General features: G+C 33.1%; 1 protein-coding gene across 1 annotated transcript; it reads left to right on the top strand.

Moving 5' to 3' along the window:
• Positions 1–2,416: 2,416 nt before the first annotated feature.
• LOC108480881 (non-specific lipid transfer protein GPI-anchored 6-like) lies at positions 2,417–3,594 on the top strand. The gene is made up of 3 exons (XM_017784007.2): positions 2,417–2,886; positions 2,986–3,081; positions 3,255–3,594. The coding sequence occupies exons 1-3, from the start codon at positions 2,550–2,552 to the stop codon at positions 3,380–3,382; spliced, it is 561 nt and encodes a 186-aa protein (XP_017639496.1). The 5' UTR covers positions 2,417–2,549; the 3' UTR covers positions 3,383–3,594.
• Positions 3,595–24,147: the final 20,553 nt, after the last annotated feature.

Raw genomic sequence — 24,147 nt, 5'->3', positions numbered from 1 at the left:
ATTTCTACTAACCTAATTTTAGGGATGCGACATCTAAAGCACGCTCGACCACACCACAATGAAGTGTTACCAATCAACACCACAGAACAAGATGATAATGAGAATCAAGAAGGCAAGGAATGAAAACTAAAGAGTAATCTTTAAGAAAACAAAGGAAATCAACACAACCATTGCTTTACTATAACAAAAGAAAAGAATTAAAAAGAGGGAAAACAAACATGAGATGGAAAGGGGAACAAACTTAGGATGACAAAAGATGAGAGAGGGAGAGAGTGGGACGGTTGAGGGAGTGTTTTGGAGAGAAAAATTCTCCAAAAAGAATATATTATTATTTTTTAAAACCAACCACTAAATTTGTTAGTTATCCTTATCAGATTTCCCAGAATCCAAATTCAACCTATTTTCAAACACATGGGCAGCACAAGGGAATAGCAAAAATAATTTCGCTTTGCACGCACAGGATTCAAGCACAAGACCTTTAGTTAAGCTAAGGCCTTACCACTAAACCAAAAAACTCAATCTTATTAATATATGAGAGAAAATAATAGATAAGCTAGATATTCAAATTCAGGGGTTGGAACAAAAATAATAAAAAATCAAGGGAAATGATTGGAACAAACAAGACCCTAAGCACAGACACAAAACTCTTATCCACTAGAACAAATTAATCACTTGATATAACTCTTACTACAATTATTTAAAAACAAAGAGTGACCATTCTAGGCTTACTAACCCAATTTCTACTAACTCGATAGGGATCAACACAGTAAGGGGACTACTTTCTGGCTCTTGGCCCTAGAACGGATGAATCGGCCTTCTTTAACACCGCCCCCTCTCCTCCTTCTCTACTTCAATTGATACTGTGTATCAACAATTATATTATATACAATTAGCATTATATAATTAAGGTAGATTAGTAACGATATGTAACCCTATACAACTATATTATTATAATGCATATTGTTTCATTAATGATCTTAAACCCTAAGTTCAAATCTTGTTTTGGGCCCCAAAATTTAATATTGCAATTCTTAATTTTTTCGAACAATAATAATACATGCTCTAGATTCATTTATACACAAATAAAATGAACTAAATAATTAAATTAATATCATAATCCTCCACAAGACTATTTATAAAATCATTTTAAGTTAAATTATTAGGTTGATAAATCATTCAAAGCTATTAAAAGGAAAGCTAATACTTAAATTGTTCATATACCTAATGTTTGCTGTATCATTTTTTAATTAGTTTAATTGGTTTCTAGCTTTAATTATTTACACTTAATGATTTATTTGACCCTTCAACTTTGTAAAAAAGTCATTTTAACCCTCCATTTACTTTTTTACCTCTTTTAGCCCTTAAACTTATGCTGTTTGTCAAATCACCCTAAAATGGATGGAAAAGTAAACATTTGTTAACTTTGCTAATGTTGCATACACATGGATGCCACGTTAGCAATTAATTATTTTTAAAGAAATTACAAAATTAAAAATATTAAAAGTATTAAAATTTTTAAAAGTATAAAATCATAAAAAAATTTTAAATTTTTTAATTTTTTAAAATTAATTAGTTGCTAACATGGAATACACATAGATGTCATGTCAAGAAAGTTAAGAAAGTTTAATTTTTCCATTCATTTTGGGGTGATTTGACAAAAAATACAAGTTTAATGGCTAAAAGAGGTAAACAATGAATGGCTAAAATGATTTTTTTATAAAGTTAGAAGACTAAATAAATCATTATGTCAATTTTATAACCGAGTAATTGTAATCTTCCATATAATGGAATAAATTGATACCTATTAAATATATATAATTGACAACCTTTGAATAATTGTTTCTTTTATAAATAAAATATTATAAAGTTTAATAAACTATTTTCTAAAATTAAAATTATACTAATTATTATATTTAAAAATGATCTACTTACTCTAATATAAAACTATACTTTTATAACTTTTTTATGAAATATTTTCATAACTTTAACTTTTTATATGATCGTATCTAATTTTAATAATAATAATAATAATAATATTCTATATTCTATTACAACTATTCTTTTAAACATATATATTTTTGGTTTGATTTGAATACAACGAGTTTTATATGAAAAAATTGAATTTAAATTCGAATGTATGATGTGGGTGACAACCTCAATCCAAAACCAAACTGGACAGAATACATAGATTTAAATCAAATTTTCAATTTTCTGGATTTCTTTGTTCAACCTGGCATAATACCTCATAATTGTTTTTTTGATGAGGACAATAGCTTATTTGGAAGAGAGTGCGTATATAACAGGTAAGGCTTTGCTCAATTAAAACAAATAATGATCACAGTTGAAGATGAAGACCCTTGTGGAAGAACTTAATTAATTATTTATACCATAATAATTTCAAACTCCATCGCCACCAACCACTTGTCTCTCTCTCCTTTTCACAACTCTCATTCTCTCACTATATAGCCCCTGGATAATGGAAATGTGTTTAGTTTCAATTCCTTTCTTTTTCTTCTACTTTCCCTTTGCCTTACTTACCACTGAAAACAATGAAGGAGTCCAAACATGAGGCTTTCACACTCTCTTTCACCCTGCTTCTCATGCTGCTGGGTTTGGCATCCAGTGATGTGAACCAAGACAAAGCGGAATGCACTGATCAGCTAGTCGGGCTTGCTCCATGTCTTCCATACGTTGGTGGACAGGCCAAAGCCCCCACCATGGATTGTTGCGGTGGGCTGAAACAAGTGTTGGTTAAGAGCAAGAAATGCCTGTGTGTGTTGATTAAAGATAGAGATGACCCCAGTCTTGGCCTCAACATCAATGCTAGTCTTGCTGCAACCCTCCCTCACACTTGTCATGACACTGTTAACATTACGGAATGCATCTGTAACTAAAACCTCTTCCACTCTATGCTATTGCATTTCATAACCTTTGCTTCTCCCTCATTTTCTGTTTTCTTTTTCTTTTTTTTTTTCTTGATTTCAGCCCTTCTGCACTTGGCACCCAACTCCCAGGAAGCTAAGTTATTCCAAGGATATCAAAAGCTGACAGAGAAGCATTCCACATCCCCACCTGCGAGTGGTAACATATACCTCATCTCTCTTTACTATTACCACATACCATCTCATTCTCATTTTTTATGATTTCCGAACATCTCCAAATATATATATTAAAAAAAAAACTTAGAAAAAACCATATAGGACACATATTCATGTTCAACACAGTGATACAGATAAATATATCTATGTACGTAGGTAACTCCACAAGCAGTGCTGCAGAGAAGAGTGATGGAGGAATGGGAAAGAAGCGCGTGGGAGTAGTAGAGATAGCTGTCGGATTTTCACTATGGGTTTTCCACATACACCAAAACTCTGTTGTGTGAATGATAGAAGTTTACACGCAGCTGCGGCTATGTTTGTTATATCCATAATTTAAGAGTTTGGACCAGGATCCAGTTATGTTTTTATCTTAAATTCCTTTTTAGTTTGTCTTTGATTTTTTTTTTTGCAATTATATATTCTTATATTTAATGTGTTGATATTCATGGTGAGTAAGCACATCATTTTATGATATGAAAAAGTTTTTTGGTTTGCACTTTTTAACTTTTATTTGAACAGAGGTTGAGAGAGAACAAAAATGGTAGAAGATTATTTTATTTCAACTTCTATTATAACAGAGAATGGAACAGAAATCACGATTCACAAATCTTACACCTGCAGGTTGAACCTATATTATTATAAATTACTTCAACAAAATATCTCACAATATAATGAATAAAACTTTCCAAGAAATACCTAAAAAGAGTGTCATATATAATAGGAAAATAAAGCACAAAAAGCTGATCAAAGACATTCCAAAACTGCACTCCAAGTGACATCACGTTGTTGCCTATTTATAAGTTCATTTTGTTGTTCATCCAACCAATTTTGATAAGCATCTATCATTGTTGAGTATGATTCCTATTTTAGTTAAATTTGAAAAATAATCTTTCAGTTAAATTTTGTTTATTTATTTCAATCAAATTTTGATTAGTCTAAATTATTTTATTATTATTTGACCTATGAATTTAGCCTATAAATAGTTTTTTTTATAACCTTAAAAAACACACCCGTTAGATATTAGAACTCAAAACACTTTTAGAGAATTTTGTGTTTATGCCTTGAGGGTTCTTTGTTTTTTTGGGTTTCGGGGTTTAATTTTTATCTCCATCTTTGTACTCTTCGTTCTTTTATCATTATAGTAAAATTATCTTTGTCCATGGGCTTTTATCCTCTTTGAAGAGGTTTTTTCACGTTAAATTTGTATGTTCAATTTCTCAATTTCTTTCACTATTTTTGCTTGTTCGCTGCTTAATCGAGTCAATCCTTAACAACTGGTATCAGAGCTAATTTAATTTTCGTAAATTAGTCCGTTCAGAGATGGCAACAACAAAGTTTGACATTGAGAAGTTCGATGGTGTCACAAATTTCAATTTGTGGCAAGTTTGGATGATGGCAATTTTAGTTCAAACTAACTTGAAAAAGGTCGTTATTGGGAAAAAGCTCAAGAATCTAAATCAATCAGAATGGGAAGAGCTTGATGAAAAGGCCTTGTCTACAATCCAGTTCTGCCTTGTGAATAGGGTATTGCAAGAGGTATTGATGGAGAAGACCTTATCCGCCTTGTGGAAAAGGTTAGAAACTCTTTATGGGACTAAGTCTCTGGCTAACCGTTAGGGTTGAAACAATATTTATTTACGTTTCGCATGAACGAATGTGAGCTTCTTAGAGAACACATCAGTCAATTCATTACCCTTTTAAATGATTTAAATAACATTGAGGTCCAGATTGACAATAAAGATCAGGCTATGCTATTATAATGTTCTTTACCCCCTTCATACAAGTTTTTCAGGGATACCCTGATTTTTGACAGAGACAAACTCTCGTTCGAGGATATGAAGGGTCATTTTTTGAGTAAAGACAAACTCGAAAATGAGTTTGGTTCGGATAGCAAGGCAGATAGACAAGCTTTTGTTTTGGTAGCATCAAAGAAGCAAGACTAAAGGTGTCGCTATTATAAGAAGTTAGGTCACGTCAAAGCATATTGTTATAAACTGTGAAATAAAAGGGCTGTTAAGAGTAACAAGGAAAATGTAGCTGGTGCTAATTTGGCCGACGAAAGCGATGATGATTTCTTGTTAGTGTCAATGAGAGAAAGCTTACATCCAAGTGGATCCTAGATTCGGGATGTTCTTTCCACATGTGTCCCAATAGAGAATGGTTCTCCACGTACAATTCTGTTGAAGGTGGAGTTATGCACATAGGAAACAATTCATCCAATAAGGTAATTGGTATTGGTACTGTTAAAATTAGGATGTATGATGGGACGGTTAGGACACTCTCAGATATCAAGTATATACCTAATTTACGAAAGAATCTCATCTCATTGAGTATTTTAGACTCAAAATATTGCAGAATCAACATCAAGTCAAGCAGCATTAAGGTGTCTCGTGGGGCTCTCATTTTGTTAAAAGGTAAAAGAACCGGTAGTCCTTATATTTTGGAAGGTACTATAGTGACCGGTGAAATCGGACGTCTTTCGTCCGTTATGGGGTCGAATTCAACTCGTTTGGAGTGGAGACAAAGGGGTCATAGGAGGGAAAAATTTTTGACCGTTTCATTGAAGAAAGGTTCTCTTTTGGATGCAGGTTTTGAAAAGTTAGGGCACTATGTTCGTGAAAATCAAACCCGGGTTAGTTTTAATTTAGCAGTGTACAAGTTGAAGGCTAGAAGTCTTCCAATTTCTAAGCACAGATTTGACTCAATTAATTCCCTGCATAGTTCAATATAGGCCCGTGGCAGGTTTTGGCAAAGATGACGTTGTGGAAATATGAGTCAATGTGGAGATTTGTTGAGTATGACTCCTATTTTAGTCAAATTTGAGAAATAATCTTCCAGATAAACTCTGATTATTTGTTTCAATCAAATTCTGATTAGTCTAGATTATTTTATTATTGTTTAACCTATGAATTTAGCTTATAAATAGGCTTTTTTACAACATTAAAATAACAGCTATTAGAGATTAGAACTCATAACACTTTTGGAGAATTTTATGTTTACATTTTGAGGGTTCTTTATGTTTTTCATGTTTCGAGGTTTAGTTTTTATCTCCATCTTTGTACTATTCGTTCTTTTGCCATTATAATAAAATTATCTTTACCTATGGTTTTTTATCCTCTTTGGATAGGTTTTTCCACGTTAAATTTGTGTGCTCAATTTCTCAATTTCTTCTGCTATTTTTACTTATTCATTACTTAATTAGGTCGATCCCTAACAATCATAATATTAAATGTTGATTTTATCTTTTAAAATTATCTTGAATAATTATCTCATAAAAACTTTCATAAGAATAAGGTTAATAATCTTCAACATTTTAAACTTCTTCCTTCTCCTCCAAATGAGCCGATTGAAAGATGATGATCATAACATGCATTAACATGAAATTATTTTCTTATTTGCTACTCAACAATATTAAGTCATAAGTTGAAAAGTCAAACATGTCAATTCAAAAACATTGACTACACAATACTATTGTTATATGTGTTGTTCAAACATGAAGAGATGCGGTCCAAGTTCTGCCATGATATATCATCATTATATAATTAAAATCACTTAAATTTGTATTTAATGATTATGATCATTTTATTTACCGATAATACATAGTAGATTAAAATAAGCTTTAAGTTTAATTTTAACATTTGGAATTTAATTTTTTATTTTTTATTTATAAGAATTTAATTTTTTACTTTTTAAATCTAGTTGTTAAAATTTTCCTGTTAAATTCACTTAGAAATCACATAATAAAAAAAATAAGTTTGTAATAAATCTAAATAAAAATAAAATTTCAATCATGCTAACAATCCAACATATATTTTAAAATAGAAATTAAATTGAAAAGTAGAAATGTTTAAAAGCATATTTTAAGCAAGATAGAATTATAATTTCGTGTTCATCCCGGCTCTCAAAGGAAATCCAGGGACCCACATGGATTAATTGGTATGGTTGGCTGGATAACAGATCAAAATCAATGAAGATGAGACATTTAAATTCCAATTAATACGACAGCGTGGTGGTAGGTCTACCGGAATTTATTTATTTTTATTGTTTTGTTCCAAATGGTGTTCACTGAGCTGAGCATTCGATTCAACTTGAAAACGTTTAGAATTCGTTGTGTTGAGAAATTTGATTATTTTTAATTAAATTCAAGTTAACTTCAATAAAATTTAAAATTTTTTAAATATATTATAAAACAAGCCATTTAAAATCTTATCAGAAATTTAATAATCTGTTGGGTTGGACCATTAACTTTTCAACTTGTTTTAATTATTGATTAGCTATAAACTAATTATATTTTATACTTTTTACTTTGTAATAAAGAGACTTATTTTAAAAATATTTTATTTTTATAATAATTTTTACTCATATTTTAATTATACATTTTAATTTATATAAATTATTTTACAACACATATATTAAAAATATATTTTTAATCATATTATGAGTCTAACAACCAAACCTCCATGTTTAGCCATTGTAAAGTAATACACTAACCCAACAATTAATGAGTTTCTGACTTCATTAAAATTCCACACACAAAAAGTTAAATCATAATTAATTATTCAAATTATTTGAATAATTTAAATTATATAATTGGAAAATATTTGGTATACACACAAATAAAATAAAGAGGTAGATAAATGTTGTATAAGATATAGTAAATTATTAAAATATATATTTAAAAACAGTCATTTTTAAAATTATTTGTAGAATAAAAAATATATACTAAATATTTGCCCTTTCTTTAAATTAATAAAAAACTTAATAATTTAAACTATTTAATTTAAAGTTTTAATCAAAATAATGAAATCAAGTAAAGATTTTGCTCACGCTGAATAATATTGTTCAAGGTTGTAGCATTTTTCAAACATCTTTAAATTTTAATGTAGTAGAAGAAAATGACGTGTAAAAAAGCCTGGTAGGGCATTGAGAGCCGGCCATTACAATTACATTTGCCTACTTGCGTGATAAGCATAAACAACTAAAATACGAACAACACATGGACATGGAAAAAAAATAAGTACTATAGAAATTTTAGTGCTCTATATAGTTGTTAATAAATCTTACAATTGGATATAAAATAACAATATAAAGAGAAAAAAGAAAAAAGAAAAAAGAAAAAAACCCTTGAAAGGATGATTGAAGGTTATGGAGCTAAGTCCCGTTTGTCTGATGATCAGTTTACCAAAAAAGTACGTTTTAACGATAAGGATATTGATTCGGATTTAGTTTTGGCCGTCGACTTGGTGGTTGAACCAACGATATCTTGGAAAGATAAATTGGTGAGTAAAGGCCATGGTGGTTCGAGGGGGGAGATCGAAGCGTTATGAGCGAAATTGGAAGAGGAGTTTGATTTTCAAGAGGGAGATATCACAAGCTTGATTGTGAATAGTATCCCTTTGGTTGTTTAATTGGAGAGAGTCCACCATTTTTTTATCAAAGACATGGTTAATATAGTGCTCATCAAACTAGTGGGTAGGACCACAGGGTTTGTTGCTTTGCAGAACAAAATCTACAACATGTGGAAGCTTTTTATGTTGATCAAAACGATAGACACTAAAAATGGTTAACTTTTTATTAGATTCCAAAGCAAGGAGGACGATGAAAGAGTGCTTTCACAAGGGTTGTGGATCATTTTTTGTTCAGTACCTGACGGTACAACCGTGGTTCTTGGAGTTTAACCCTACACAGCCATTCCCAAGCGTTGTCATGGCTTGGATCCGCTTTCCAGGGTATATGTACAAATAAAAGGTATTATGGGAGATTAGAGAGATGGTGGGAAAAGTGACAAAACTAGATTTTGACACCAACAATGGAGCACAGGGCCGGTTTACACGTATGGAAATTTATGTTAATCTAGATAAGCCTTTGGTTTCCCATGAACTGATTAACGACAACATTCATAGAGTTTAATATGAGTATCTGCCAACGATCTACTTTTCGTGCAAACATTTTGGGTATGGGAAAGAGGTCTGCACTAAACACTGTTTCGGGTCTAGTGACAGATATAGTAGTGGTGGAAAGTGGTGGTGCAGAATGGTTCAGGGCATATGGCCCGTGGATAATTGTAGAGAGGAAGTAATGGCGAAAATTTAGGGCAGATCGGAAAAATGAGACAGGTAATCTGGGGAATGAGATCATTAATTTCAAATTTAACATGTTGAATTCAATTGGTGGAGAGGAAAACGACAAAGATTTTGGGGGACAAGATTTTGTGGATTCTAGAATTAAAAATAAGGGAACTCTTAAAAGGGTCAGGGTACTGGTGAAAAGACTGTTTCTACTGCAGCTAGGGTGAGATCTGGGCAAGGCCTTAAACTGGGCCAATGAGGTAAAAAGGCGTCTATGGGTTCTAGTGTTAGTATGCAGGCTAGGCAGGAGAGTGCTTCTTTGAAGGGTGTCACAAGGGATACTAATTAAGGGCCCAAGGCATGTGATTAGCTCAAGTGAATGAATTGGGTTTTGTTAATTTAATTAAGTTGAAAGATAAGCAGGTTGTGTTACCGGTTTCTTGTGACTTGGAGGGACAAGGTGTTTTGGCCTAATCTAGGATAAAAACCAAGAGAGTTCATAGACCAAGTGATTCATAAGAGACAAGCATGCAAATAGGAAGTCTAGCTAACTACTTGCTAAATAATATATTATGACAACTCATAATCAAGGGTTAATTACACTAATTGGCTACCTAACACTAAAAAGACCAAATTGTAAAATCGAAAAATTACAAAATTAACAACCCAATAAACGAATGTGGTTGGTTGACTTCTATATTGTTGATTAGTCTTTTAATTAAGGATCTAAAAATCCTAAACTTTTAATTGGCTCAATTTTACCTTTCGGTCACTATTTTACCAAATTAGACGATTTAGTCCAACTTATCTCTCAACCTCACCAAACTTGTAACACCCCTTAACCGAACCCTACGTCAGGACGAGATACGAGGCGTCACCACACTTAATCACATGCATACCATCATTTTGATGTCATTAAGACTCGATCAAATTAAAAACTTTTTCAAACTTTGTCTAAACTCTTTAATATGGGCCTACGAGGCCCCAAACATCCGTTGGAAACCATTCGAGACCAACTCGGGTTCTTTAACTAACTTTAGAAAAATAACTCTTGAAATAGGGCACACGACTGTGTGGAAAGGCAACACACCCGTGTGGTCATTATAACATGGCCGTGTTGATGGCCCGTATGACACACACGGCCTAAGTATCTAAGGACACCCCCGTGTCCCATGGCCGTGTGAATTAAAATCTAAATTCAAACCTACAGGGGTTTTCACACGGTCTGACACACATCTGTATCTATGGCCCGTGTCCCTCACACGGCCATGAGAGGCCCGTGTCCTAACCCATGTCTAAAAACCTAAATATTCTGTTTCTGACGTCAGCATTCAATAAGGGGCACACGGTCAAGGCACACACCGTGGCCAGGGGCTGTGTCTTCCACACGGCTGAGACACACAGTTGTGTCTCTGCCCGTGTGTTTACTACCATGCATTCTGACTTGCAAATTTTACGTGCAGGGGACACACGGCTGAACAACACGCCCATGGGGCTGACCGTATGTCACACACGGCCTAGACACACGCCCGTTTGTCTACCTGTGTGGACAATATAAGGCTATCTACCAAGCTTTTGCCACTCTAAAACACAATCTAATATCAACCAACGTATCAAAGTCTAACTTAATATGATTTCTCAACCAAACAACCATAGCTAAGGCCTATATACATTTCTTATATTCAACCATGCCAACTATTTCACATTCATGAAAGACTATCTTGCAATCATATATATAAACTTTCAATATTAGCCATTTTCCATGGGCTTATACAAAATGAATCAAATGCTAAAGTAAGCCAACACATTTGACCAATTATGTAACGCCCTATACCCAAGACCGTCGCCGGAGTCGAACACGAGGTGTTAACAGACTTAATTCATTACTTAAACAGCTCAAACAATTTATTTTTAAAATTTTCAGTCAAGCTAGCAATCTGCGTCACAGTCGCTTAAAAATTCATATCTCTAGTTCCAAAACTCAAAATCCATTCCGTAAATTTTACCTAAAACAAGACTCATATATCTATTTATTAATTTTTTTCTATAATTTTTGGTCTAGCAAATTAGTACAGTTTATTAGTTAAAGTCTCCCCTGTTTCAGGGTTCGACTGCTCTGACCTCTGTGTATTACGAATCAGATATATCCTTGTACAGAGTTTCAATGACTATGAAGTTTGTTTCTAATAAAACTAGACTCAATAAGGAATCTGTACATATAAATCATGACTTCTAATTATCTTTGAACAATTTATGGTGAATTTCCAAAGTCAGAACGGGGGATCTAGAAATCGCTCTGGCCCTGTTTCAAAAAAATTTAAACATCTCATAAAATATAACTCATATACCTGTTTTGTTCCATTAATATGAAAATAGACTCATAATTCTTCAATTCCATATTTTATTCACCATATAATTGTATCTCTACTATTTTTAATGATTTTTCAAACTCACGTCACTGCTGCTGTCTGAATCCATTTTATGGTAAATTTTACCTATTTCATGGTTTCCATGAATTAGCTAGCAATTTAGCATACATAACACCAAATATGATCATGATTAGCCATTCCAATGGCTAATCATTACCAAGCATTTCCATACCACTCAATAACCATATCATAAGACCATATATACAAAATGATTATAATGCTATACATGCCATACTCAAAATATGCAAGCCATTATGCCAAGATGGTATACAGATATAGTGTGAGCATGCCTCCGACTGTTCCCGATTTCCAAGCTGGCTTGTCAACACATATTGTTGTTATATCGAGTTTTCAACCCGAGGGTTAAGTACATACCTATTCAAAGTATTCATTTCACAACACTTACCAATACGTCCCTTTCATCTCGAGTATTCCTCCATTTAAGTAGAATTTTACCTGTTGAACACATCGGGATATAATTCGGATACATGGAAAGTTTGCACATAAGTGCCACATATGTAGCCAAGCTACCATGTAACCCGCCCATAAGTGAACTCGGACTCAACTCAACGAGCTCGGGCGTTCGCATCCATAAGTGAACTCGGACTCAACTCATCGAGTTCGGATGCCCAAATATCCTAGTGACATGTCACTTGTATCCTAATCCATTCCTAAGGTTCAAACGGGATTTTCCTCGAACACATCTCCATGCCATCTTCCGTAAAATACCAAAACCAATACTCGGTAGCACTTTATATTTAACAAATAATTCACATAATTTGCATTTTATTCGAAAATAACCACAAAGCATATATTTCATGATAAAAATCAGCATATCATATAATTAACATCAATAACTTAAAAATAACAATTATACTATATTATTTACACATGAACTTACCTCGTATGCGAAAATGGCTACTTTTACCATTTCGTCCACAACTTGGTATTTTCCCCATTTTAGCCGAATTTTAGTTTTCCTTGCTCTATCATTTAAAATATAGTCTAATTAGGACTCAAATTATTCAAATTGACCTAAAATCATATTTTGGAAAAATTACAATTTTGCCCTAAACTTTTCATATTTACACTTTTGCCCCAAAGCTCGTAAATTAAACTTCAGCCTATTTTCTTATGTTTTATGACATGCTGATCATTTTTCCTTCTATGGCAACATCAAATTCTCACTCTAACATGTACTTATGACTATTAGGTATTTTTCTGATTAAGCCCTTTTGCTCGTTTTCACTTAAAGCCGAGTAGTACAAGTTGTCTAACATAATTTAAAACCTCATATTCTATCATAAAACACCAAAATACACAAATTTAACCTATGGGTATTTTTCCAAATATGAACCCTAGGTTGAATTATTGCTAGCATAAGCTTAATCGAGCTCTTGGGACTCCAAAACGTAAAAATCATTAAAAACGAGGCTAGAACGGACTTACAATCGAGCTTGGAAGCTTGAAAAACCCTAGCCATGGTTTATCCTTGCTATATTCGGCCATGGGGTTGAAGATGAGAAAAATTGGCTTTTAATTTTGTATTTTAATTCATTTTACCCCTAAATGACCAAAATGCCCTTACTACTAAACTTTCCAAAAATTCCATCCATGTCCAATTTTTGTCCATAGACTTAGAAATTGGTAAAATTTCTATTTAAGACCTCTTAATTAATATTTCAAAACAATTTCATACTAGAAACTTCTATAATGCAAGTTTTACAAATTATTCGATTTAGTCCCTAATTTCAATTTAAGCACTTTATGCATAAAATTTCTTCACGAAATTTTCACACAATCATGCAATCATATCATAGACCTCAAAATAATCATAAAATAATTATTTCTATCTCGAATTTTGTGGTCACAAAACCGCTATTCCGATTAGGCCCAAAATCAGGATATTACAAATTAACAATGACACAAAAGTCAGGGTCCTATGCATGCCATAATCAAAATAAAAGATCTAACTATACCAAGTGATTCGGATGATAGTGTGATCGATGCCTCCAACATCTGATGATCATCGAGCTAATTAGGCGGCACTATAAGAAAATGGAAAGGAGAGGGAGTAAGCATAAAGCTTAGTAAGTTGCATGTAAATAAATATAACAACAACTTTACCATTCATCATCATGCTCATAGTACAAGGTAGGCATAAGCATAACTTACTCATCACTACCCAATACAATTCACATAACATATATTGAGCTCACATCTCATACATTTCAAATAGGTACCTGTACCACTCACAACATGGTTATACTTTTCTCGTTTAACTTAAATTGTAACTCTTACCGTTGAACCATTTGGAATGCTATCGGATATTCATTAAGCCTCAAACATAGGGTATGATGCTGACGCCATGTCCCAGATATGGTCTTACACTGGCTCATCCATCAATTCGATGCCATGTCCCAGACATGGTCTTACACTGACTATAAATCGAGGCTGACGTAATGTCCCAGACATGGTCTTACACTAGCTCTCACATATCCGTGCCGATGCCATGTCTCAGACATAGTCTTACACTGACACCTCTATACGTGCCGATGCAATGTCCTAGACATGGTCTTACACTGACACATCTCGTAGCCGATGCATGTCCCAGACATGTCTTACATTGGCTTACATCTCGAGGCCGATGCATGTCCCAAACATGTCTTACACTAGCTCTCGTCTCAATGTCGATGCCATGTCCCAGACATGGTCTTACACTGGCTCTCATAATGTGGCAGATGCATGTCCCATACATGTCTTACACTAGCACACAAATTACCGAATGTCATGGCATGAATATCTGATTTATTTCCTAAGGTTCAAATGGAAGTTATACTATCTCAAAATTCATCATACATAATCATTTCCACAAACAAGCAATTTCGCTATATCAATTCAAACACATATAATACAATGTAATTGTATTATTTACATACAACTTACCTCGGTATTCAAAATATGGCGACTATTTCGGCTTAGTCCGCTAGCTTTGTTTTTTCCCGGTCTAGGCCTGAATTTTGTAATTCTTGATCTAAAATGATAAAAATTAACAAGTTTAAATCACTTTATCGATCTAGGTGTTCAACAATTTATAATTGGACAAAATGACCATTTTGCCCCTAGCCTTCCACAAAATGACCATTTTACCCTTAGACCAGAAAATTAATTTTTATCGAATTTCCTTATTAGCCAAGTATAGCCGACCATTTATTACTGTCATGAAAACCCCAAATTCCCAATATTTCACAACATTACTATCTATTTTACAAACTTTACAAAATGATCCTATTAAGGTTTTCATGAGAAGTCTTTTCACAAAAGTTGTTTATTTCACAACCATGATTCATTTTTTTCCACAAAATTTCAAAAAAAACACCATGAACACTCTTATGTAAAATCCTAGACTTTCAATCATTTTGCAAAATAGTCCCCTTATTAGAAAGCTCATTTTACAAGGGGTCCAAAAATACAAAAATCATCAAGAATAACCTTCCAAATGGCTTACTTGCAAGAGATATTAATGGCTGATATTTTGAACTCTCTAAACCCCCTTTTTTATGCTGAAAATTGGTGAAGAAGAAATAAAAAGATGAAGCCTTTTTGTTTTATTTTAATATTATTACTAGTCAAAATAGGTTACCAAAACCTCACCTAATTTTGAATTTTTTGTCTCATGGCCGGCCAAGCACTAGTATAGGGTATATTTTCCCTTTAAAGACCCTAAATTTATGATACATTGAAATTTAACACCCTTAGCTATTGAATTAAGACTTTTGCACTTTATGTGATTTAGTCTTTTTTTCGCAATTAGGCTCCCAAACGCTAAAATTTCTTCACCAAATTTTTTGTGCACTAATATAAACATGCTATAGCTCCAAAATAATAATAAAATAATTTCTATAACTTTGAATTGGTGGTCTCGAAACCACTATTCTGACTAAGCCGAAAATTGGGCTATTACAAAACTAACTCAAGATAAATGAATTGATGTTCACTAGGATCTCCTTTCAATATCATTATTTATATGCTCCCTTAAAGTCATCAATTCTAATTTTTGAGGTCTATTCAATTTAGTCAAGTTTTTACAATTTAATCATCGTACCAAAAACTAACCAAACAACATTTTCATCAACCAACCACTATAGATTTAGCTACTGATAATCATTTTCACACAAACAACATCCCAATACATAGTCAAATCATTCATTAAAATAAGCACAAATGAGGGTTAAGGAAATCTTAGAGTTTTCTTGATAATTGCTTGAAGAAGATGAATGTGGCAACAATGGTGGTGAAAAATAACACTAAAGTTTAGATTTTATCTAAGCAAATAAAATGGAATTGATCTATATTAAAAACTATAGATTAAATTGGAAATACAAATAGAGTGTCCTCTTAGGAGAAGAAGCTTAAGGCCCAAGAATAGCGCCATAAAATAGAGCTAGAAGATCTACGCTATTCCAGTAAAGAAGCTTTAAGGAAATACTAGGAGGATACAAGGAAGAATATGACTGAGGCTACGCCAAAACCTGGTTCTCCACACCCAAATGGCTACGGACCCTCTTAATCTGAGTCAGGTAGACTTTAACTGCCTTCAGAAGGTCTCTGTTTAGTCACTGAACTTTAATGTCTACAACCTTGAGGGCGGGGACTGAGAGAATTTCTAGAAAGAGTGGAAGTAGTCAGCTACCTTCTTTATTTCCACCGAGCCCAAATTAGAAGAAGAGGAAAAAGACTTAGAAGGCTCGATATGTTAGGAGCAAACCCCTACAATAGATGAAGCCGCTACAGAACCCACTGATCAACCAACTGAGAGAGGGAGCTGAAAATTTTATTCTGCTTTTCCTTTTACTTACTTTTTCTATTCCTCATGTAATATCCTTCTTGCCTTTTATTAATGAAGTTATCATTTTCCCCTCCTATTGTTTTTCTTGCTGCAGTTTGAATCAATTTAACAAATATCTACTATACATAGAAGTCTTTAACATACTCGAGGTACAAAGCTAAGTCTGACGTATTATGCATACATGGTTGACTCTCACTTAATTTCCAGAGGGTCGTTTAAGCCAAAACCTCTAATACCAATTAATTGTAACACCCTTTACCTGACCCGAGTCACTAGGTCTAGATATCAGATGTTACAACACAAAAACACTTAGTATTTTTTTTACAAGCAATGTACAAGCATTTTAAAACAACTTATTTCTTCTGTACTGCTCTTTAATATAAAACATGATATTAAATAAAAACATTAAAGTATGAAACAACGTAAAACGTTACAACATAAAAATTTGTTACAAGTAGACTTTTCATAGCGTAATGTACTATATGCCAAACTCCTATATGCCCACTGTATATGCATAATATTGCAACTTGAATTGCTTTTTTGGTGCAATCCTAGCTTGGCCCCTCCTAGCGTACTTATTCTTACAGCAAAACTTGAAATATGAACAAACATTGGTAAGTTCACATGAACTTAGTGATTATTAGCCCAATTTACCTTGAAGCCTTTCTAGTTGAACTTCTCATCTTGAAGATTTTGGATTTTATCTTTGTCTTTGGTGGATACTTTCCTATATCGACGTATACATATCCACCAACTTCTACACTTGACTAATCTATTCACAAATCACTCTTTGGATGGATTCCAGATTTAATTAATCAATACAGATCTCATTTCCTTCTCAGCAAATGTACTTTTCAAAAGAATATCCATATAGAACCTACTATCAACATATTCCTCTTCAAATAGCCATTGAATACTATAACACCCCTAACCCGTATCTGTCGCTAAAACAGGGTTAAAGAGCATTACCAGAACTTTCAGAACATTTACAAATAAATTATTTCAATCACTATTCTTTTTTCAAGATTATTCATAACATCTCTTAAATGCACCCTTGAGGCCCAATTCGAGCATTAGAATCTAGTCGGGATTTAATCGGAGACTCTAAGAATTTTTTGCGAAATTTCAAAAATTTTCCAAGTTACAGGGCACACATGCCTGTGTGGTCCGAGGGACAGGCCCGTGTGACCCTGGGACACACCCGTGCTACAGGCCGTGTTTGACTCTGTGTAACTTTCTGACTTGTGCACACAGCCATGCCGCACGCTCGTCTGCTAGGCCGATGGTTAATTAATTTTTTTCGGAATTAGGTACAGGTTTCACACGGCCCAGACAGACACCCGTGTCCCTACCCGTGTGCTCAATTCTGAGCATTCTATTTTCTCGAATTTAAGATGTAGGGGACACACGACCTAACCACACGCCCATGTACCAAGCCGAGTGGACAAAATAAAGCCATTCCTAGCTTCATTTCTCACCCAAAATCATACCAAATTTCTACACCAAACTTACATCCAAATACCAACCAATCCAAGCATTGAATTCAAGCAATTTATAACATCTAATATGATATATTGTTACATGCATTCATGCTTTTAATCTTACCTTTTATAAGCATACTCATTTAATCATTCTCAATCAATCAATAATAAACACTTATGTTATCTCCATAAAATAAACTTAATACATATATACATATACCAAAACATAAATCATCACTAGCCATTCCAATAGCTAGATTACAATAATCATTTACATTTACATTTACATGCCAATATGGCCAATTTAACCTATAGATGCCATTATAACCATAATTGATTTACCATATTGTACCGACATGGGCCGATGGATAGTGTGAGTGATTTCTGCCAAGCTTCCAATCCGACGAGCTTCTGATTTACTCTAAAATAGGGAAATAAAATTAAGTAAGCATAAAATGCTTAGTAATTTCGTATAACATGGTACTTAACTTACCATTTATTCTATTTTGAAGTAACTATGCAAGGCATATTCAATCAATTTGACCTTAAGCCCTACACATATCCTCATTGTCTTTGTTAGTCATATATTCCATAATAACATCAAAACATATTTGGGCTCAACAACAATCAAGTTTCCAGGCACATATGTTTTCCACAACATGTATTCGTTTAATATGTATATATCATCTTTTTATATTAAAAGTATAATTTCATAATAGTTCATATCAAGTTCAGATTATTTCATGTCAGAACTTTACTAATATCATTCGAAACATCAATGTCACATGAGTAGTAGTACACTCAAGGTGTACATGTATATAATCAAGTATGAACATTCTCATCAAATAATTTCCATATACAAATATCATCATCTCAGACTTTCATATATCACCTTTCATGTATCATCATTTTCTTGTATTTCAGACGGATACGTGTAATAACTCATTTTATTATTCATATCTTCTCATGTATGGATTGTCACCCGTTGAATTTATTTGAAATATAGATGGATACACAAGTAGTACAAATCAGGATCCCTCATTTCATATTCAATGGTACCCATAAGGTACTATTTCAAAAAGTAAACTCTCGAGCCACACATGTATACATCAGGATTACTAGTCCAGGCTAAATCCTTTTTCTAATATATGCTCTAAGGAGCTCGATCTAGATTACCTGTCCGGGCTAAATCCAATCCCTAACATATGCTCGAAAGGACTTATATTAGGATTACCCATCCGGAATAAATCTTTCTGTAATGAGGTCAATAGGATTACTCGTCTGAGCTAAATCCTGTCAGCAACAAATGCAGGACCTCATTCATTTCAGGAAATCACATATCCATCGATTTTCCATTTATTCAACTGGGATTTAAACATTTTTCAAGTATTATCGGGCATATGATTATTTCATACATCCATAGCATTCATATAATTCAAGTAAACACATTCCACATTCATTTCAAGCATATAAGTAACATTTTTATCATTTATCATTTATCGGGCATTATCATTCATGGGGCTTTGTTAGATATATTTTCAATGTCATATATATATGATATTTATACAATTCACAAATATAACATTTAATTCAAGCATATAAATATACACAATTTAGTTACATGAACTTATCTCGACAATATTCGTGTACATAAAATCAACTAATCTGACATTTTCCTCTTTCCTCGTTCTAACTCCAAATTTGCTTTATCCGGATCTATATGAGTAAATTTTACATCAATTTATCACATTTCATATTCAAGTGAACTCAATTTACATCCTAGGAAAAATTACCATTTTGCCCCTAACTTTTCCAAAAATTTTAATTTCGTTCCTAGGCTCAGAAAATGAAATTTATGCAATTTACTCCCTATTCCAAGCCTAGCCGAAATTTCAATATAGAATTTACAGCACATATTTTCTATAAATTTTATAATTTTTTTATCAATTTTCACAACTTTACATTTTAGTCCCTAAATCATGTTTTCATCAAAAATCACTTTATAAAAGTTATTTATCTACCAACAACCTTTCATTTTCTACCATAAATTTCTAAATTTTAGCATATACATCCATGACCTAATTTTCATACTTTGATAACTCTTCAAATTGATCCCCCAAATAGATAGATTAAGCTATCCCGATTTCAAAAATATCAAAATTACTAACAACAGGACAAGGAAACTTACCCAATTAAGCCATGAAAGTTTCTTCTCTCTCTCCTAGGGTTTCCGTGTAATTTTTAGGAAGAAGATGATATAAACTTAATTTTTATTTCTATTTAATTAATTTATCATCTTTAATAATTTTGATTTCCAATTTAGTCCTTAGCCTTTTTCTAATTTTCCATGGATGAATCATCCAAAAATATCTACTACCTTTTTATTAATGGTCTAATTACCATATAAGGACCTCAAGTTTTGAATTTCATGGCCATTTAATCCTTCTAGATACTAGAATTCAACTTTTGCATTTTATGCGATTTAATCAATCCCATAATTAAGCACTAAATAGATAAAATTTTATTATTAAAATTTTCAGATGACATTTCTAACATATTACAGACCATGGAATAAAATAAAAATAAATTTTTATTTTCGGATCGAATTTGTGGTCTTGAAACCACTGTTCCAATTTCACCGAACTTGGGCTGCTATAACTCTCCCCCCCGTAAGGAAATTTTCATCCTCAAAAATTTTACCAGTAAAGAGATTCAAATATTAGTTTCTCATAGTTTCCTCCTGTAATATCCCGAATTAGGGCCTAATCAAAATAGTGGTTTTGTGACCATAAATTTGAGGTAGAAAAATTTATTTTATTATCATTTTAAGGTCTATGGCATGATTGCATGATTGTTTGAAAATTTCATTCAGAAATTTTATCGATAGAGGGTCCAATTTGATATTTAGGACTAAATTACAAAAGTTGTAAAATGTGTGTTCTAGTTCACAAAGGTATTAAGTACTTGTGAGTAATGGGTTTTTAAAGTGGAGGTCCTTAGATATTAATTAGACCATTATACTAGTTTGGAAAAAAATACCTAAAGGAAGATAAAACACCATAGTTTTTAATTAAGGGCATTTTGGTCATTTAGTTATTAAAATGAATTAAACACAAAATTAAAAGCCAGTATTTGTCCATCTTGTTCATTAGGCTGAAATTTCAAGGGTTATCCATAGCTAGGGTTTGTTTCAAGCTTCCAAGCTCCATAGTAAGTGATTCCAAGCCCCGTTTTTAATGTTCTTTATGTTTTTAGAATCCTGGTAGCTTGATTTAACTTATGCTAGCATTAATTCAACGTAGGGTTCATATTTGGAAAAAAAACATAGGTGAAATTTGTGTATTTTGATGTTTTATGATAGAATATGAGAATTTAAATTATTTTAGACAACTTGTACTACTCGTTTTTAAGTGAAAACGAGTAAAAGGGCTTAATCGGTAAAAATACCTAATATACATAAGTACATGTTAGAGTGAGAATTTGATATTGCCATAGAAGGGAAAAATGATCATCATGTCATAAAACATAAGAATAAGGGATGAAGTTTAATTCCCAAGCCTAGGGGCAAAAGTGTAAATATGCAAAAGTTTAGGGGCAAAATGGTAATTTTGCAAAAGTTTGTATTAGGGGCTGTTTTGATGAATGTATGTATTAAATAAGATTAATTTGGCATTATAGATCAAGAGAAATGAGATTCAAGTCGCGATCGAGGGAAAAACAAAGTTTACGAGGAATAGGCTCGATTGCTAATATTTTGTATTAAGGTAAGTTCATGTGTAAATAAGGTAACATAATTTTTATTTTAAGTGATTTAATGTTATTTATATGATATGATACTTATTATCATGAAATATTATGTTTTGTGAATTATTATTGGTGATATGCAAATTATGTGAACAACTTGATAAGTATGAGATGTTAGCAAGTATCGATTTCTACATTTTAAAGAAGGCGATTAAATGTGTAATTGAGAAGAACCCCATTTGAACCTTGGGAATAGATTAGGGTACAAGTGACATGTCACTAGGATGGTTGAGTTCCGAACTCGTTGAGTTGAGTCCGAGTTCACTTATGGATGCAAACACTCAAGCTCATTGAGTTGAGTCTGAGTTCTTTTATGGTCGGGTTACATGGTAGCTTGGCCACATAGATTTTAAAAGCTATTGAGCTTGTTTAGCTATGAGTATAGCACTCACGTGCACATTATCTGCGTATTCGAAATCATATTCCGATGTGTTCAATGGGAGAACTCGAATAGGATAAGGAGAATGCCTAAAACGAAGGTGACATGTTGGTAAATGAGAAAATTTGACAGGTATGTGTTTAAACCCTCGGGTTGAGAACTTGGTATGATGAAATCATAGTAAGACATTAAATGCGAATGTAACATGAATGTCTTGGTGTTGTTTATGCAAATAATGTTTATGTTGGATTGCATAATCATGTTACTTATTATTTGCATGTGAACTTACAAAGCATTTATGCTTACTCCCTCCTTTTCATTTATTGTAGTTGTTGACAAGCCGGCTTGAGAATCGGGATAGGTCGAAGACTCGTTCACACTATCCGAAGGACTAAATTGGTAAAATGGCTTGTGTATTTTGAATGTGGCATGTATGGCAAAATACTCACTTTGTGTAAATGATCTTATGATATGGTTATGGTTTGGCAAGAAAAGAGTTTGAGAATGATTAGCCATTGGAATGGCCAATCTAAATCATATTTGATACCTTGTATGTTTAAAATGCTATTTAGTCTATGAAAGTCTATAGTAAAGTAAAATTTACTATAAAATAGAATATTGCTGTAGCAATGATGTGAATTTTAAAATAGTAGAAATAGAATTAAATGATGAATAAGTTATGGAATCGAAGCTTAATGAGTCTATTTTCATATGGATGGAACAAAACAGGTATATGAGTTATATTTTGTGAGATATTTAAATTTTTGTGAAACAGGGATAGAGTGATTTCTGGATCCCCTGTTCTGATTTTGGAAATTCACCATAAATTGTACAAAAATAATTAGAAGTCATGCTTTACATGTACAGATTCCTTATTGAGTCAAACGGCATAGTCAATTAAACTTTGTACAAAGAGATATCTAATTCGTAATACATAGAGTTCAGAGTAGTCGAACCTTGAAACAGGGGAGACTTTATCTAATAAACTGTACTAATTAGCCCGACCAAAAATTCTAGAAAAAAAATAGATATATATATATGAGTCTAGTTTCAAGGAAAATTTACGAAAATGGATTTTGAGTTTCGGAACTCAAGATATGAATTTTTAAGCAACTGTGACGCAGATTGCCAGCTTGTTTGGAATTTTTAAAAATAAATTGTTTGAGCTGTTTAAATAATCAATTAAGTCCGTTAACACCTCGTGTTCGACTTCGGCGACAGTTTCAAGTGTGGGGCGTTACATTTGGTGGTATCAGAGTAGGTTTAGTCGGTTCTTGGACTAACGTGTTATATGTACGGGTTTGCTATACATGCCATGCTATATATTTATTGTGATAGTGTGACGACTTCTGACCTTTTAAATGATTTTTTTTATAGTAAATGGATCCCGATCCAGCTGTGGCTGATGATGTAGAGAGCAATGCACCAGCTTTGGTTGAAGGGGTGGTGCCGACTGAAAATCCACCTCCTACTGTTGGTCAAGACGGAGGAGAAGGGGCTCGGGAAGCCTTTCTCCAAATGATGAGTGCACAGTATCTTGAGTTCGTTAAATACGAACCCGAATGCACAACCTCCCCCACCTCCCCCGATTCCTCAACCTTTACCCTCGATGCCTCAAGGTGTAGATCTGATGAAATTTCACAGAACTCCAGTTGACAGAATCCGTAAGCAAGGGTCCGAAGAATTGAGGGCAAATGTTGATGATAATGCCGAGAAAGCAGAGTTTTGGCTTGAGAACTCTATTCGGGTATTTGATGAATTGTCTTGTACACCTGAGGAATGCTTGAAATGTGCTATATCATTGTTGAAGGATTTAGCCTATCATTGGTGGAAGACATTGCTTTCAGTAGTACCGAAAGAGAAAGTAACTTGGGAGTTCTTTCAAGAAGAATTTCGGAAGAAATACATCAGTGAAAGATTTGTTGATCAAAAGCATAAAGAGTTTCTTGAATTGAAGCAGGGGAACATGACAGTTACTGAATACGAAAGGGAGTTCGTCAGGTTGTGTAAGTATGCTAGAGAATATATTCCTACAGAGG

This window comes from Gossypium arboreum, chromosome 8 (genome assembly GCF_025698485.1).
Source record: "Gossypium arboreum isolate Shixiya-1 chromosome 8, ASM2569848v2, whole genome shotgun sequence".
Classification (NCBI taxonomy): Eukaryota; Viridiplantae; Streptophyta; class Magnoliopsida; order Malvales; family Malvaceae; genus Gossypium; species Gossypium arboreum.
This window is presented reverse-complemented; position numbering and strand designations above follow the sequence as displayed.

What these genes read in the sequence shown, in the direction of transcription:
- LOC108480881 (XM_017784007.2), top strand. Translation starts at nt 2,550, where the DNA reads ATGAAGGAGTCCAAACATGAGGCTTTCACACTCTCTTTCACCCTGCTT. An exon ending in TAACATTACGGAATGCATCT is followed by an intron (nt 2,887 to 2,985) that starts GTAACTAAAACC and finishes TCTTGATTTCAG; the next exon opens with CCCTTCTGCACTTGGCACCC. An exon ending in CACATCCCCACCTGCGAGTG is followed by an intron (nt 3,082 to 3,254) that starts GTAACATATACC and finishes CTATGTACGTAG; the next exon opens with GTAACTCCACAAGCAGTGCT.